General features: G+C 38.8%; 1 protein-coding gene across 1 annotated transcript in view; it reads right to left on the reverse strand.

Annotated features, from left to right (window-relative positions):
* The window catches only part of CNTN6 (contactin 6), a 245,443-nt gene that overhangs the window by 27,442 nt on the left and 201,090 nt on the right, over nucleotides 1–16,911 (reverse strand). Inside the window, exon 12 of the mRNA XM_081072742.1 lies at nucleotides 8,374–8,501. Within this exon, the coding sequence (XP_080928868.1) occupies nucleotides 8,374–8,501 (128 nt within the window). The remainder of the gene's footprint in view (nucleotides 1–8,373; nucleotides 8,502–16,911) is intronic.

Below are 16,911 nucleotides of genomic sequence, written 5' to 3' on the forward strand. Positions count from 1 at the left end.
TCCAGAAAAATTGTCCCTTGTGTTGTAAACACCTTGGTTATTCTCATAATTCCTTCCTTCAAACTTCTATTTTTATTTAAAATTATAAAACTACCTTCAAGTACTCACGGGTGACAGTGGAGTGGTGTGAGGCTGCTTTCACTCGAGTGTGGAGCTACTTCCGCTCGTCAGGACAGAGTTTCTCCAACATTATTAACATTCAAGAACAGACTGTGCGTACCGTTGGAAAGTTTAGGCTATTTATCAGTAGAAGATATTGATAATAGCTTGAACAGTATGATAATTGATGTCAGTTGGAGAAAGATCAGTATGACTTTGGACAGCAATAGAGATCCATGTCTTGTAACCTCAAGGCATGGAGGGCGCTGGCTGCTGGGCCTTTGCTCTCCAGGCGGGAAACCAGGTTTGGGGGATGAGGGGCAGTTATCCCAGGGATTTGATGAGTCTAAGAGAAAAGATCTAAATACAACGTCCTTAAGAGTTTCCCAAGGAAATATCCAAGCCCCTGGGTCATCTTAGTGTGAAGTCCAATAATTCAATAAGCCACCCACACTTGATCAGAGCTTTCCATAAGATTTTGGCACCCCACCCTTAAATAGGAGCAAAAAACTAAGATTCATGAAATATCTTTGTACATCTTTTACTAAAAAACAGGTATTAAGACAAAAAAGAAGAGACAATGCAGGAAAAATAAAAGGTAAAATAAAAACTGTCAGCAATATTTTCAGAGAGAAAAATAAGAGTAAATTATTATAGAAAGGGACAGTGAGAAAATAAAAGGACACTTAACATTTTTAAAAATAGCAAAAACAGAAATTAAACAGAATGTCTGAAAGTTGAGAAAATCTCCCAGAAAGTAGAGCAGAAAAGCTATAAAATGGATTCCAGGAGAGAGAAATAAACACATTATCTATCATCTATCTAGCTATCATCTATCTATAACATATATACATATACATAAACTATATCTAAACATATAAAACATAATAAACCACGCACAAGTAGATAGGCTCATATATACATACCTACAGACAGACGGATAGAAATAGACTAAAGTAGCAGTTTAGGAAATCTCACTTTTAAATAATAATATATCAGAAGAGGAAATAAAGTAAATTGTTAAATGGTTCAGAAAAGTCTTCCAGGACGAGGAAGGATGAGTCCCCAGAATGATAAAATGCAGCAAATACTCCGTCTAAAGGCTGAAAACAGACTTGCACATCAGCATGTACTAGCGGGACACTAGTAAAAAGGACTTGTAGAGAGAGAGAGGCAAGATGTCACAAACAGCAGATCAGGACTCAAAATGGTTTCCGCTCTCAGAGTAGAGTTGCATCTCCAAATTTCTGAGGAATAATGATTGCCAATGTAGACTTCTATTTTAAACTAAATCATTAATCGAATATAAGCGTAGAAGATATTTCAAACGTAAAAGATCTTTAAAAAAAAACTTGCATCTCTTTTGAATTCTTTCTCAAAACTCCAATGGAAGGTGCATTCTACCAAAATGCGTGCGTGTCTCAGACAGAGAAACGCACAGCGTTTAGGTCATGGGGTTCCACCCATGAAGGCAGGCTTATGTTGAGGGGAGGCAACTGAGACAAAATTGAGGCCTGAATTAATGTCAAGGCCACAGGAAACTAAGCAAACAAACCAAACAAGAAAATGACTAACTCTGGGGAAAGCAGACACAGGAAAATCAAAGCTGATAACTCTGAAAGAACCCTTGCGTAGAGAAGACAGCCAAGACAATCGGTGCAATGGTGTCGGATTCTCTCCCTCAAGCAAGCCAGCAATGGAGGAATCGCTAGATTTTATGTAATATTCTCGTCCTCTCCGTACACATAGTTGTATAAGACTGGGATGTTTTATGTCCCCTTAGCCAAGTGCAAGATTATCTGCTCAGACACATGTGTGACAGATTAAAATCTCTGCACGGCTCTTGGTACATATTCCCCCACAGTCTGAGTATACGAACGTCACCGCACAAAGTAATTATCGCCAGTACCTCCCAGTCCAGCTGCATGTGCCATTACCCATTCATCTTCCACTTCAATAATTAAATGACTTAGAACAAATCTTAAAACAGTACCCAAAACCCCAGGGTAAAGGAAACAAAGGAAGAACCAGTCTAAAGAGAGCAACTGTCTAAAATTGGAGTTGTCTAAATGAGAAAACATGTCTAAGTATCATGCAAGGAAACACTAGAAGGTCCCAGCTAGTAACCATGTGGAGTAAACCCAGAGCTTCTCTATTAACAAACCGTAAAGCAGGGCCTGCGATCTATTTAAAAGAGCTCACACTGTGGGATCTGCTCAATGGCGTCTACGTGCCAGCTGCTCTCGTTCAGAGCTGGTAATGCACAGTCGGCCATGACGACCTGGGGCTTCATGATTCTATTGCTCAGAAACAGGCAGCGTTCGCTCAGACAGCCCTCCCCATAACTTGATGCTGGGCTGTAATAAAACATGGGGTGAAGCCTTCTGTAGTTTTATGGGGAAGGGAATTAGGGAAGTTTATTTCCACGGGTAGGAGACTGGTAGAAAGAGGATGTTTTCTTCAGAACATTTACGGGGGTGAGGGGAGACAAGATGAGAAAGTAGAAGCCAGCAGAGGGAACTGGGGTGAGTTTGAGTCATGTGATTTTTTTACCCCCATTCTCCACTGCCCCCAACTACATTCCTCTCTGGGGCCTGAAAGAATTTGCTTCTTGGAGTCTTGAGGGTCCACATACTGGAAGTGGAGCTTGTGTCTGAGGGTCTTTTCCATAGTGATGACACACATTATTCCTAAAACTTAGTCCTGGAGCCTATGTGACCACTTTGCTCAGTTAGGAGCAGTCTGTGAGAGCACAGAAGCCTAACTATTTCTTTGAGCATCAGAATGGAGTCCAGGACACAGGGCTGACCTTCCAACTCCTAACCACGTCCTCAGCACACACGTGTGTACAGCTTGGACGGGAAACTGAAGACAAAAGCACGTGCAGTTCAAGGTAGCTTTTACTGCACAGATTGAACTGACCGCTGGCTAGATTTTTGTTTTGTTTTTTTTTAGTAAGAAACAGGAAGTGGATAGCTAATGGTTTATGCCAAGTGATGGAAGACAGATGGCAGTCTGTACTGTGTGACTGCAAGTGTGTGAAATGGATGGAGGAAAAAATCGTAAGAGTGGGATGGGGGCAGAAATGGATTGAGAAGGGTCAGAGGGAGAGTTCTGAAGGAAATGTCTTATATCTTGGGACGGTTTTGCATTACACAGGTGTACGTATGTGCCAAATGTAAACTTAAGATTTATGCATTTCATGATATATAAAGTTTACGTCGAAGGAAAGAGAGTATAAGCAAATTTTAAACTTTATTTAAGGAATGAAAGCTGAAGTATGTACGGGGAGGTACTAATGTCTGCAAGTATATTTTTATCCCTCTGGACTTAATCAGTGTCATGTGAAAGTGTCTCTTGCAGTTATTGTCACATAAATGTACTGGAGGGTCAAAAAGAAGGAAAGTTCTACCGCATACTGACACCGGGATCTGGAGCAAGTAGTTTTAGCCATCTGTGCCTCAGTGTACTGTGTAAGTGGAAACAGTGATTATCTGCTTTGAAGTGTTGTTCAGTAGACGATGCATCGAAAGCAGCCATCACACTGCCTGGGACAGAGGACACACTCAATAACTGGTAGTTAATAATGAGACAACAAAGAAGACCACCTCAGGGAGGAGTTAACAAGGAGCAAACTCCGCGATCTTGTGCTCGTCAGTAACAGAGCTAGTGATCTGATTCCAGCCCGTGCTTTGCACTACTTGGGAGGCGGTGCAGATGCATGTGTCTGGTCTCCTTCCCATGGAATAAACCTTAGCTCCGCACCCCTCTGTGTATTAAGAATAAACAAAACACAACGGAACTTTAGCCAGTCATAGGTTTGATCTGTTCAGGAAAGACTATCTTGAACAATAAAAAAAAAAAAAAATGGTGCAAACCTATGATGCATTAATACCTGTCTTTTATGTTATACAACATATAATTTAACACACACACACACACACACACACAAAACAGCCACTTAACACCCCTGGAAATTTTATCTGACTGACATGTGCTACATTTTTAAAAGACTATGAACTAAATTGTTATGAAGACCAAAATAACACTGACATTATTCTGTTTCACAAATGAATGCTTTTTGTTTGTTTTCACATTTTACTTGACGATATTGTGGAATTCAGGTCTCAAGAATTCACTTAGCATTACTTTCAATATTAGAGGGGGAAAATAAAATTTCATTTTTAGCCAGTATAAAAATTCACTATACATGTTTTCACCTTAAAATTGTTTTTGTTAATTTTTTAAATCAAAGTCTTCACTCTATTAAAATGTTTTAAATCATTCTTTGCAGAAACTTGGGGTATAGAATTACACATTTGGGGGAAAACATCAGCAGTATTGGGAGATTTCTCTGTCGTGCTGTTTTTAACTATTCCAAGATGTCGGGTGAATTCCAACATGTGTTGTCATTTCTGGGAAATTGTATTTGTGGTCAATATGATAAAGCTGGGCTTATCAATAAATCAGGGCTCAACACTCAAATCCTTGCAACTGCCTTTTAAAGACACAAAGCTTCCAATTATCTACCTATCTGGGCATTTCTCTTAGCAAATGTGAAACCTTATTAGTGTATACCCTCTTTCTGCTGGAGAAAATGGAGAGGCTACTCTCTCTTCTGGTATAATAAAGACTCTATCACAAAGAATAAACAAGTAAATGAACAGCAATAAACTTAATTTGCACATTAGATATGCTTTTCCAAGTTCCAACATTTCAGTTGAAAATAATGCTGAAGCAATGAGGCCTATAATTGAACATCCAAAACTTCTCCAGTGGGGAAACAAAAACAAATGTTGCCTGCAAACAAGATCATTTTTATAGCCTGCTGTTACTCTGCTTTTTAATAATTTTCCAAATGCCAGATCAAATAATTTCTCCTTTTATGTGATTTTCATATACCTCTTAGTGTATGTCACACTGTAATTTTAACCCAAGTCCTCCAAAATGAAAACACTTAAGCTCTCTTCCCTGTGGACTCCGAGTCCCTCAATTACACGGGGTGTCTTCTGAGGCCTGGCACGGCCGGTGCTAATTGTGCTGTCAATGTCTGAATGGTAAACTGCATCTCCTGTTGCATGAGTGAAAGAGAAATAGACATACAGTGCCAAAAACTTCAGAATTCTCTTAACACAGATAAGCCCTATCAGCTGAAAAACTAAGCTGGAAAATATCTCACTCTTGTAACTACTATCTTTTTACATCTAACAACATTTCTTGCATGACTGAGGCTGATAAGGATATTCAAAGAGAGATGATTGTTTTATCAGCTTTACGGAAATTTCTCATTTGCTCCTTACCACCCTATTACCAGTAAGGTCACTCACTACATCCTGATTTTGGGTTGAGAAACAAAATTACACTTGACTCTGTAATGACAATCAGATGAGCATTATAGATGAGCACACACACACACACACACACACACACACACACACACACACACTAAACCTTTTGTAACAAACAACCAGATGGCTACACTCTTACAGTCAAGAAAATGGTTGAATCAATGCATACTGTTGTTATTACTATAATTCTTTCTCAGATTAAAACTTCGGCTTTGTAGGTTGTAAAATAATAATTCTGTGGCAGCGATACCTCTGCCATTCCTCCATGAACGGGAATTGCAGTCACAGCCTCCGTAAGAGAGTGTGAGGATAACAGTCTTTGCTTAGGCCAGGATTTGCATAGCAATCCCTGGCAAAGGACCTGGTATTCATGCAAAGTGAATGCGTCTCCTGCTTCCCTGTGAGCCCTCCTCTGGCCTGTACTGAAAATACTACCTTAACACTGGTTCTCCCAAAAAGTCTTCAGGGTTTTCACAGAGCTTCGTATTTGAAACCCCTGGCAGAGTGGGCACTCAGTCTATTAGAAATACACAACTACAAACACTTAAAGTGGGAAAGTGAGAGCATTTATGTAGAAGCTGATTCTTTTCCTTTGAAGCTCGTTTATTGCAAATTGGTCTAAGAAGCTTAAACCCTGAAACACTGAAAACTCTCAGGTTTTAGAGCAAGGAAGTCAGGATGGAAATTATCCTTGTGAACTAAGGGCTGTGAGATGAGATCTTTTCACTCAATAACTATTTATTGAACACATACAGTTCCCAGGACTGTTCTAGGATTTGTGATATCCCTGCTTTCATTATGCTCCTTTTTAGAGGAAAGGAAAGACAGAGAAAGAAACCACTGACACAAATGTGTGAATGGTAGTTTGTAAAAAGATGAAATGTGCTACAGAAGAAGAAAGCATGGAAATTATTTAGGTGACCAGGAATGCAGGTGGGGATAATTTTGTTCCAATAGTCCCAGCAAAGAACACCAGAAATAAACAAATATATAAGTAAGTGCTTTTAAACACACACACACACACACACACACACACACACACACACACACACACACACACAAACTAAACAATCTTAGTTATTTTCTTACTTGTAGAGAGAGTAAAGTACCTGGGGATGGCGGTGCCTTTTATGGAAAACCCCAAATCTAGATCAACATGTTTCCATCCTAAGAACTAGGAACTCGTCTAGCAAAACAGAGGGTTGTGCTGTCTGCCCCTCGGAATATCCGATCGCTGCCTCGGGACCTAAGCTCAGCCCTGGCCCTGAGTTTCTCATGCTTATGTGAGTCTTGTCTTATTTTTCTCCCAATAATTACTAATGGACAGCATCATGATGCCAAAGGCTCAAGAAACATTTGAGGAAGAGACTATTCATCAGCTCAGCCTACCCAGGAATTATTTTTTTAATTCATCTCTGGTGAAAGGACTCTGGTCACTGTATATTAGCAACCAAACCATTGGTCCAGTTCTACAGAGACTTTCCTTGAGAAAACTCATTTCTACTCCTGATGTCTTCTATCCTTCATATTTCATATTTGAATTCCCCTCATTTTGTCTGTACTTGGAGAAACTAACTACGATATGTTTTCTCCTCCACCCTATTTTAAAGTTTTGCTAAAACAAAATGAATGCAAGCCACCTGTCCCTTCTTAATTTGAAATAAGGTGATAAATCTCTCTCTCTTTTTGTCTTAATGGACGTGTTATTTCTTCAAACATAAAGCATTCACACTTGTCAGTATCTGGGTATTACCAAAAAATTTCTGGAGAAACGCCATATCATTAAATATAGCTACAGCACATTCCTTGAGACATTAAGTCCATTTCTGTCTTAAAAATCTTATAACAATACAATCTTAAGGAAGTGAAGTTTTTCAAAATGCACCAAACCAGTTGGATTTTGACACGAGTCTATCAGTCACATTTCCCTGAGCGTTTCAGACAATTGCCGCCATAATGGATGAGACAAAATTGGCAGAAATATCTTCCAGGGATAAAGGTGGGTGCTTATTTTCCTTGAGATATTTTAAAGGGTAGTTAAGTGTAGCAGCTAACTACCTTTTTATTGAATACATTTATTTTTAATAGAAATGATGATAAAGCACCAATTGCCCAATTTAATCATTTCAGCTGAATTAGCTGTTCATACTACTTTATCAAGATAGTCATTTTATCATCCAGGAGGCCAGGAAAAACTAAAAGAGACACGTGTGCCAGTAAACATGCTGGTATTATGAGCCGAGGTTCAATAAAGGATCAGATGGGGCATAACCACCTGTAACACTGATTATGTCCCTTGGTGGTTTATGTAGGGACATTTAGAGTGACAGTAGTTTAGATGTCTAAAGAACAGAGTATGCAGTCTTGTCAGCCCAGACTGTATGATATTATCTGTTCATATAACAATGACTCATCGGGACACTAATATTTTCATTTTTTTCTCTTTGAAAAACATTGCTTAGTAAAATATGTGCAAGAGAGTCTGCATTTCACCAGTTACGTACTAGAGTTCTGTAAATAAATGAACTGATTATGTACTTGGTAGCCTTCTAGGCAGGTAAAAATTTCATACGAAATGAGAGTGTCTGAAGGAAACTGAACCAACAAAAATATGATCCACTGACTTTATCAAACTGTCCACCACCCCTGTCCCTCCGCACTGAGGCATTTGTGAAAATTCCGATACTTCTGGTGCAGGTTTTAATTCTGCTACCCGCTGACAGCATTTTGACTGCCGAAGCATTCCCACTGCCCTGCTATCCCGCTGGCGATGAGCACATGTTAGTGAGAATGGACATGGCTCTTAAACACACTGTGAAATCCAGTATTTCCCATGCACAGCATGACGCAGGTCTGATGCCGTGAGGCTCGGGTATGCATACGTTTCTCCAGTGTTCATTAGGCACAAATGAAGAGGATGGAATACCTTTGACGACCAGGCTGCCGGTGTTCCTCGCGACACCAAACTGATTCGTAGCGATGCAAGTGTAGGATCCCGCATCTGACCTGCTCACGTTTTGTATCTTAAGGCTGCCGTCCTCCAAGAGAAACACTCTAAAGGATAATACATAATTAACGGAAAATATGTGAGGCTCTTTAAAATGGATAAGTCTTAACCATGTACTTCCATTTTAAGTCATGACTGAAACCCTGGGTATGTTTGATAATATGCATGCATTCCTTTCCTAGCATTCCATTCTAAATTGTCAGCATTCTCAGAATCCACATATGAGAATAAATGCTATTTGATTTTATGCTGATGCAGTATTGATAATTATCATACCATAACCTGAATTAGCATTCTTAGTTTCAATGCACTTTAGAAATCACATGCCTGCTTGATGCTACAATGCCCATTTGCCTAATTTAACAACATATGTGACTATTTACTGTGCATTTTGAAAAGTCCACTCCCTGATGGAACTAAACTTGGTGTTGGAGAAAGGCAAGCCAGTTTCACATAGTTTACTCCTTGTCTTATTTAGCACCCCCTCCCGCATTAAGCAGCCAACCCCATCAAAAGGGGATGGAAGGAGAAAAAAGAATAAAGGCTTCATTAATCAGACTGACTTAAATGTTCCCATAATGCATGCAGGCACAGAGCACAGGATGGAGGGATAGTTACTGAAGAAGTTCCAATCTTTCACAAAATGATTATTATTATGTTTTCTCTGAAAATCCGAAACAGTCAAAAGCAAACATCAGAATGCTGTTGTAACTGGGGGAAACCCCAAGATTGGCTTCTTGACAATATCACCATCAAATGTTTCATGAGGAGACCAAAAAATGGAAGAACCAAAGCATCTGCCCAGTTTTATGTCTTATAAATTGAATTAGCCATCTTTAAAAAAACACATCTGTAAAAACACTAGTGGGTAGTCAGGATTGTACAAAAACAAGTGATGAAAAGTAATTTTTAAGGCCAACAGTTTTAAAGGAAGGAAAGGCAAGACAATTGGTATGCACGTCACATCCATTAACAATAATGAAACAGTGTTTGTTGCACTGCAAATGTATTATTGTTTCTAATATGTGTGTATTACATGAAATGCAGCTAATACAATTAATTACCCAATTTGGAACACACAGAATATCAGTCAACTACAATTTGTATAAAACCAGCTACTGACGCTGGGTTTATTATTAGCCAGTGCTTCCACATTCTGTCATGAAGTGACGGCAAGGGGCCACATCTGGGTTTAGAATGGGCTGTGGCACATATTCAGAATTCTTTTTAAAAATCATTATCTTGGAGTAGTTCCCAACAGCAGACATTTGCTATCTTATTTAATTTCTAAAATGTCTAGTTTCTCGATCTCAATTTACATTCACAATGAAATCATACCATAATTGACAGTAACAAAGCTATTCTCCTGGGCAGCACATTTCTAACTCAATACAATTCTTTATCTGATTTAATTAGAAGAGGTCAATGTGAGAAGCATTTGGGTGCATTATCGACCTTTAGAATTTAGGAATAACTCAGAATTTTCAGCAACAGAAAACATTAAAATTTTGGCTAATAGAACATTTTAAATGATTTTAAAAATATATCTGCTGATATCTAAATGCCATCAGACACATTTCCCAGCTAGTAATGCCAATGTTTATATGTCATAGTATTTCACTTAACTCTTAGAAAGGGACTATTTGTGTTAACAGTGGTTTAATATTACCCTGAATCCATCACCCTTTTCAGGCTCATAGTACTTGTTCAATAATGTTTGTTAATTTGAATTAAAATTGTTATCATCTAAACTGATTATTTCTTTTGAAATTTTAATCAGTCACTGGATATTTCTCAAGTGCCTACCACTATTCAAAATACTGAGAAGGCAGACTTACTGAGAAAATATGAAATCAGCCCAAGAGCAAACAGCTAATAAGCCTTAGAGAATGGATGGAAAGTTATATCTGATTATTGCTAGCCATTATTGCTAGCCATCACTTTTACCTTACTTGCAGGAAACTAATTCGACACGTTAACGATGATGTTCAAGAAGTTGCTGCTGAGTTATCATTAGCTGTCCTTAGAATAGTCTTGTATGTTTGCCTCTCAAAATGTGGTCTCATGCAAGACTTTGCATTTTAGCAAGAGACCCACAGATCGATGTGCACGATAAAGTTTGAGAAGCAATGGTCAATTCAGAACAATTCAGACTCAAACTTCAGTCTGTAAAGATTATCTTTATTTCTAAGTAAGAATCTCCCTTGTTTTCCTACGGGTAATATGTAAAAATGTACAAAAGAATAAAAAAGTTAGATTTAAATGATTTAGGAAAGTAACCAAAGTAGTAACCATACTGACTTATCATTTATTAAAAACAGATAATTAAAAAATAATTCTCCCCATTGACTTAGGATATAGACACCAGATATTTAACAATAACTAGAAAGTCTATCACGTGATAAGAAATATGAATATTTCAATGTGTCATTTATCGTTTCTTCATTAATGAGAGGTGTTAAAATATAGTAAGAAAACTTTGTGACAATGTTGATGGAATCAAACCACCTAATCATAGCCCTAATTTTATGCATAAGAATCAAACAGAAATATTTTTAAAAATGAGAATTTCCAGTAATGTCACATACCAAACCTGGCTTAGCAGAAATGATTTTAAAAAATCAAACTAAGATCAAATTGTACAAAGCAATTTACATTTTCAGATAAGGAAGAATGCACATGTAAAAATTAACTGGAACGTTTTAATTGATGGTTTTGGTAATCCATAGAGCAAAATAAAGACTGAGTTTTTTCTATCTTTCTTTTGAAATATTCTAAAAGATACTTTAAATGGTATCTGGAAGGTAGAAAGGGACATATTAATAAAATATGTTAAAATATTCTATCTTTATTCCATTTAAGCTCCTCTGGCATTTAAAAACAAAACATGGTGACAGGTGTAGATAAGCTTGGCTATCTGAAAAAATGGGAAAGCATTCTGGTGATAAAAATGGAGATTTGCATGAACAATTAGGGAATAGAATATAGTTGTAGGGAAAAAAGCAGGAGACAATAAAGTGATTGATTACGTATGATATATATTTATTTTTGGATTGAATGCTGATACTGTACTGCTAATAGACAGTAGGTCATAAAATCATCTATGGAAATATGTGCATACCAATGAATATGGGAAAATCTTCCAATATTTCAAAGGCAATTTAAATGCATGATTGGAAATGGGGCAATGGTAAGACTTTTTTTTCCTTCTTAATTTATTCAACAAATATTTACTAAATACCTGCTGTGTTGAAGGCACATGTTAGATATGACAATAGGGATGTGGGAACTAAACCATGTTAACACAAAGGATGCTGTTTTCCATGATAAAATTCACTGCTCAGTTCTCAGCAGGGTAGGGACTATTCCTGTGATCTCACCCTGCACAGTCCCTCTACTGAGTGTGCAGTAAGTGGCAATTCATTGGATCCTTAAGTCACACCGCGGGGCTCATCCCCACTGTACAATCAGGACACTGAGGGCTAGAAAGAAGCTATCACTGACTCAAGGTACCCCCCGTCCCCAGGTGGTGCAGGGTCACAATTTTAAGTGTGTCTTTCGCTTTAGACCAGGAAGCAAGTGCTGCTTCAAGTTCCCAGAGCACCCACCGATCCCCATCAGGGGATGGCACATTTGTGTGTGTGCACGAAGGTGAATCTCCTCGGGGTTCTTAGTGTTTCTGAGATTGTAAAGGTGAGTTTGATATCCTGCTGTTGGAGTGTTTTAACCATAAACACTTTAACCTGTGAGGTAATGATGATGGCAACACTAATACCAAGGATTATTTTTCTACTTCTCTTACACCAGCCTATGAAGTCATGGTTTTCTTAGCAGAGTAGGTAGAACACGGGAGTGGGGTCAAATTGCTTGGGACTAAATCTGAGCTCCACACTTAATATTTGTTGAGCTGGGGCCAAGTGACTGCACAGTGCAGGTCGCTAGCTTTCTGTGACATGGGGACACGTGTATTACCCGCATCACAAAGTGGTCAGGAGTAAATGACAGAAGCTGTTACAAGTGCTTCGCTCTCTGCCTGATTCCTGGTTAGCGGTCAACAGATTGGTTTGTAACGAACCAGTTTCTTGTCCAGCCAGAGAATGAATGGGACCTGAGAGGTATGTGCAAGGCGTTTGGAAAGGAGACTAATGCCAGGAAGACTGTCCCCAGCCCTGTTTCACTGCTCAAGACCCCTTGTGGAGTCCACACGACTTGCTGTCTGTGTGCGTGGTACTTTGTCTTCCAGTCGACAGTGTTCTCATTTTTATTTTGGGAATGATACTAGGGCTGATATGAGAACCGAATTAACCAAATGCCAGCGATTAATTTTAGTCTTATTCTTGGCTGACACTAGTGTTTGACCATCGCCCACCTCCAGGGTTCAGACTAGTACTTTTGACTCTCACTTTGGTTCTTACTCATGTTCGGCGTCTTCAAACCCTGTGTCTGGCTGAACTCAGCAGCATATTTGTGGCTTTAATTAGCTCATGGCTAGCGGTCCCTGAGCTTTGGTGTCACTGAGCTCTGATACCTGCCTTCTGGGCTCTGTGTGTTTCCTCTGTAACTCTCCCACTAAGGTCACTTCACAGTTCAGTGACAATATTCTTCCTCTCAAGTCTCTAGGCTCAAATACCCACCAAATCAGAATATTTCAACTGTTTACACAATTGAATAGAAAAATTTTCCCCAAATTACCGAAGCATTCTATCTATAGGTTAAAATGTTCTCTAAAAAAATTTGGTAGTTACAAAATAGTCACAAGAATGTAAAGTACAGCATGGGGAATATAGACAATAATATGGTAATGACTACATATGGTACCAGGTAGGTACTAGACTAATCGGGGGGTTACTTCATAAATTATATAAGTATCTAACCACTATACTGTACACTTCAAGCTGATATAAAATCATATTTAATAAAAAATAAGATGTTGTGTAAAAATTAGAATTTCCAGACATTTACATGTGTAGCTGTAGTATGACCATTCAACAATAGAAACATTAATAGTTAACATTTGTAATGTACCACACTATTCCTCTAATTTCATTCTGAGCATAAAAAGGTAGAAATTCAGAAGTGCAAGCTGTGCCTGGCAGTCAAGTGACACTGGTAAATTTCATAGTGGAATCAGAAAATAGAACATGTAGAAAACTGAGCCACCAACATATGTGAACATTTCAAGGTTAACTGATAAGTTCAAGGCAGACCACATCGAGTGACTGAATATACGACATCTCAGTCTTCTCACTGTCAGGGAGTGCGAGGAGCACACAAGGAAAACAAAGAAACAGACCTGGCCCGTCTGCATGATTTCCCACCCTTCTTACTATTGCATGTGCTATTGTGACGAGAACACCAGGAAGACAGGCGACCACATCAAATGAACTTGTAGGACTCCTTCCCCTGGAACATGTTGTCAAATTTTGTGTCATTCTAAGGATCTACTTAAAGACGAATGTGAGGTATCTTTCCCTGGCTTTCCTGAGGTGTATGTAATGTCTGTTCATCATAAACTTCACAAATACAATAGTGATTAGCATTCACGACTACTTTATCACTACAACCAGTTGGATAAATATCCAATCTTAATTGATTGACATATAGAAAATAGATCTACCTATGTAGATTCCAAATTGTGATTAGAAAATGAGGAAGGCTCTGATTGCTTTGTTTGATAATATCACAAAGTTTTGGGACATCGGAGATTAGTACTAGCTAAATTTCTTGAACTAAGAAAAATTAGGACATTGGGCAATTACAATTTCTGAAACTAGAGCAATCCTGCTATTTTTACAGTTAGATTATTAACTGGAGTACTGCTTCCAGTTTTGTCTAAAGATAATACTGTAGACCATGAAATTTTAATTGACTGTCTAATTTTACTGATTTCTAGAAAATGTAAAATAAATTGGATTAGAATAAGTTAGATAAGAAATAAAAAAGTGTGTATAAATTTTGACTCTTCACAATTTAGGTTTTAGGTAAAATGTCCCCCTGGAATCCATTTTAGATCAAACACTGATATTACATTTTAATAATTTTAGCACCTGATTATCATAGTTAATAGGCATATCTATGCTAATCTCAGTGTCACTTAATACGCTATCATTTAAAAATTCCTTATTTAACAAGGTACAAAAAATGACAGATATGATCTACAAGTAAGGAAATACCGAAGTTTGCTTATTTAAGTCAAAATAAAAGTTCTCCTTTTATGGAAAAACACTAAATGGCTCTAATGGCAATTAGCCACAGAAAACTTCTCAGACTTCTGGCTGTGACTTAATCAATGAATTGATGAAAACCTCTTTTGCCATTGATATCATCAGAGTAGTAAGAACCCAAAAGAGATAACTCAGTAAAAGAGACAATAGAGAGACAGAGAGAGCAAGAGAGAGAAAAACGAAGTGCTGTCTCAAGAGAGATAATTGAATGGGCCACAGAAAATCAAAATCCAGCCTCGCTAAGTGACTCAGACCATCTGCAGTAAAGCACAATACACTTAGAATCTTGAATCAGTTCTAAACAAGAGGAAACACATGCCAGGAAATTCACACACACACACACACACACACACACACACACGGAAGAAATTCTTAAATATGTTATTCATCTCCTTTGTTCATCTTCTGGGTAAGACCATAGATATTGTTTTCAGGAAACTGTCCTGTAAGTCCCAAACAGGAAGCATGTTCAGAATTTTCACATCTTCTTTAGAGGACATCCTTCACGGACCTGTCAGATGAAAGCCTGGACTCTGGACTCTGGCCTACGGGTCCAGAAGGGGCTCTGCACCTGAGCTGCTCACCTGAGTCCCGCCCATCCTCCTATGCTTATGTTGACTGTCGGCTACTGTTTCAGACACACATTATAAGTAGGTTCTCTCAGGTTCTCTTAGTGCCATCATCTGTCAAAGGTCCCCACAGCGCAACCCCACCAGCAAAAGGACAGCCAGAGAGATAAATCCCTTTTTGTTTCCAAGTAGTTTCTATTTGGAGACAGTTTATGTGGCTGAGTGAGCCCAGGTGCCAAAGGGCAAGCTGGGTGACTCTGTGGCTTAAAGTGAGTCAGTGGCCAGTGCAACAAAACCAGGTCCTCATGCTTCCAGTCTTTTCCTGTTCACGCTTTGCTTTGTTTCCTAGGGAACCTGGGCTAAGGTAGGCAGCCTTCTTTGTGATACCTCTCCTCCCGATCACTGCAATCCACAGTATCTCCCCCCCCCCAATGTGAAAGATCACTTATGTTTTCCACATCAATAAAACTAATATTCGGGGAGGATTAATAATTAATCATTTAACCACAGCCAGGACGCCGTCTTCTGATCCTGAGTCAGTGTTTTGTTTTGTTTTGTTACTGAATCATTATCTGAATCATTATGCTGCCTTGTATTTTTTTTTAGCGCAGTTTTAGGTTCTTAGCAATGTTGAGAGACTGGTACAGAGATTCCCATATACCTCTCCTCCCCACATGCACAGCCTCCGCCACTGTCATCATCCCCACCAGATGGTATGTTTGTTACAACTAAGAACCTACACTGACATGTCAGTCGCCCAAATAGCACCGTGTACCTCAGGGTTCACCCTTGCTGTTGTACGTTCTGTGAGTTTGGAAAATGTATAATAGCATCTACCCATCGTCATAGTGTCATCCAGCATTTTCACTGCCCTAAAATTCTCTATGTTCTACCTATGCAGCTTCCCCACCCCCAATCCTTGGTGACAACTGGGATTTTTACTTCTCCACAGTTTTGCCTGTTCCAGAATGTCATATAGTAGGACTCATGCCACATGCTTTTCAGACTGGCTTCTGTCACTTGGTCATATGCATCTAAGTTTCCTCCACGTCTTTCCATGGCTTGAGAGCTCTTTTGTTTTAGCTCTGAATAATATTCCATGGTCTGGATGGACCACAGTTTATTTATCCTTCACCTACAGAAGGGCATTTTGGCTGCTCCCAGCTTTTGGCAGTTAGGAATAAACTGCTATAAATACTCATGTACAGGTTTTGTGTGGATGTGTGTCTTCAACTCCTTTAGGTAAATGCCAAAGAGGGTGATTGGTGGATCATATAGTTAGAGTATATTTAGTTTTATAAGAATTTTAAAAATTGACTTCCAAAGTGGCTGCACCATTTGCACTCCCACCAGCGATGAATGAGAGTTCCAGTTGCTCCACGTCCTCACCAGCATTTGGTGTTGTCAGTCTGGACGTGGGCCATTCTGATAGGTGTTGTTCTAATTCTCATTTCCCCGATGACCTATGATGTGGAACAGCTTTTCATAGGTTCATTTGCCAGCCTTCTGTCTTTTTTGATGAGGTGTCTATTAAGGTCTTTGGCTTACTTTTCAATGGAGTTTTCTTACCATCGAGTTTTAAGGGCTCCTTGTGTATTTTAGATAATAGTCCTTTATTGGATGTGTCTTTTGAAAATATTTTCTCGCAATGTGTGGCTTAACTT

The sequence above is a fragment of the Rhinolophus hipposideros genome (genome assembly GCF_964194185.1).
Source record: "Rhinolophus hipposideros genome assembly, chromosome: 14".
NCBI lineage: Eukaryota > Metazoa > Chordata > Mammalia > Chiroptera > Rhinolophidae > Rhinolophus > Rhinolophus hipposideros.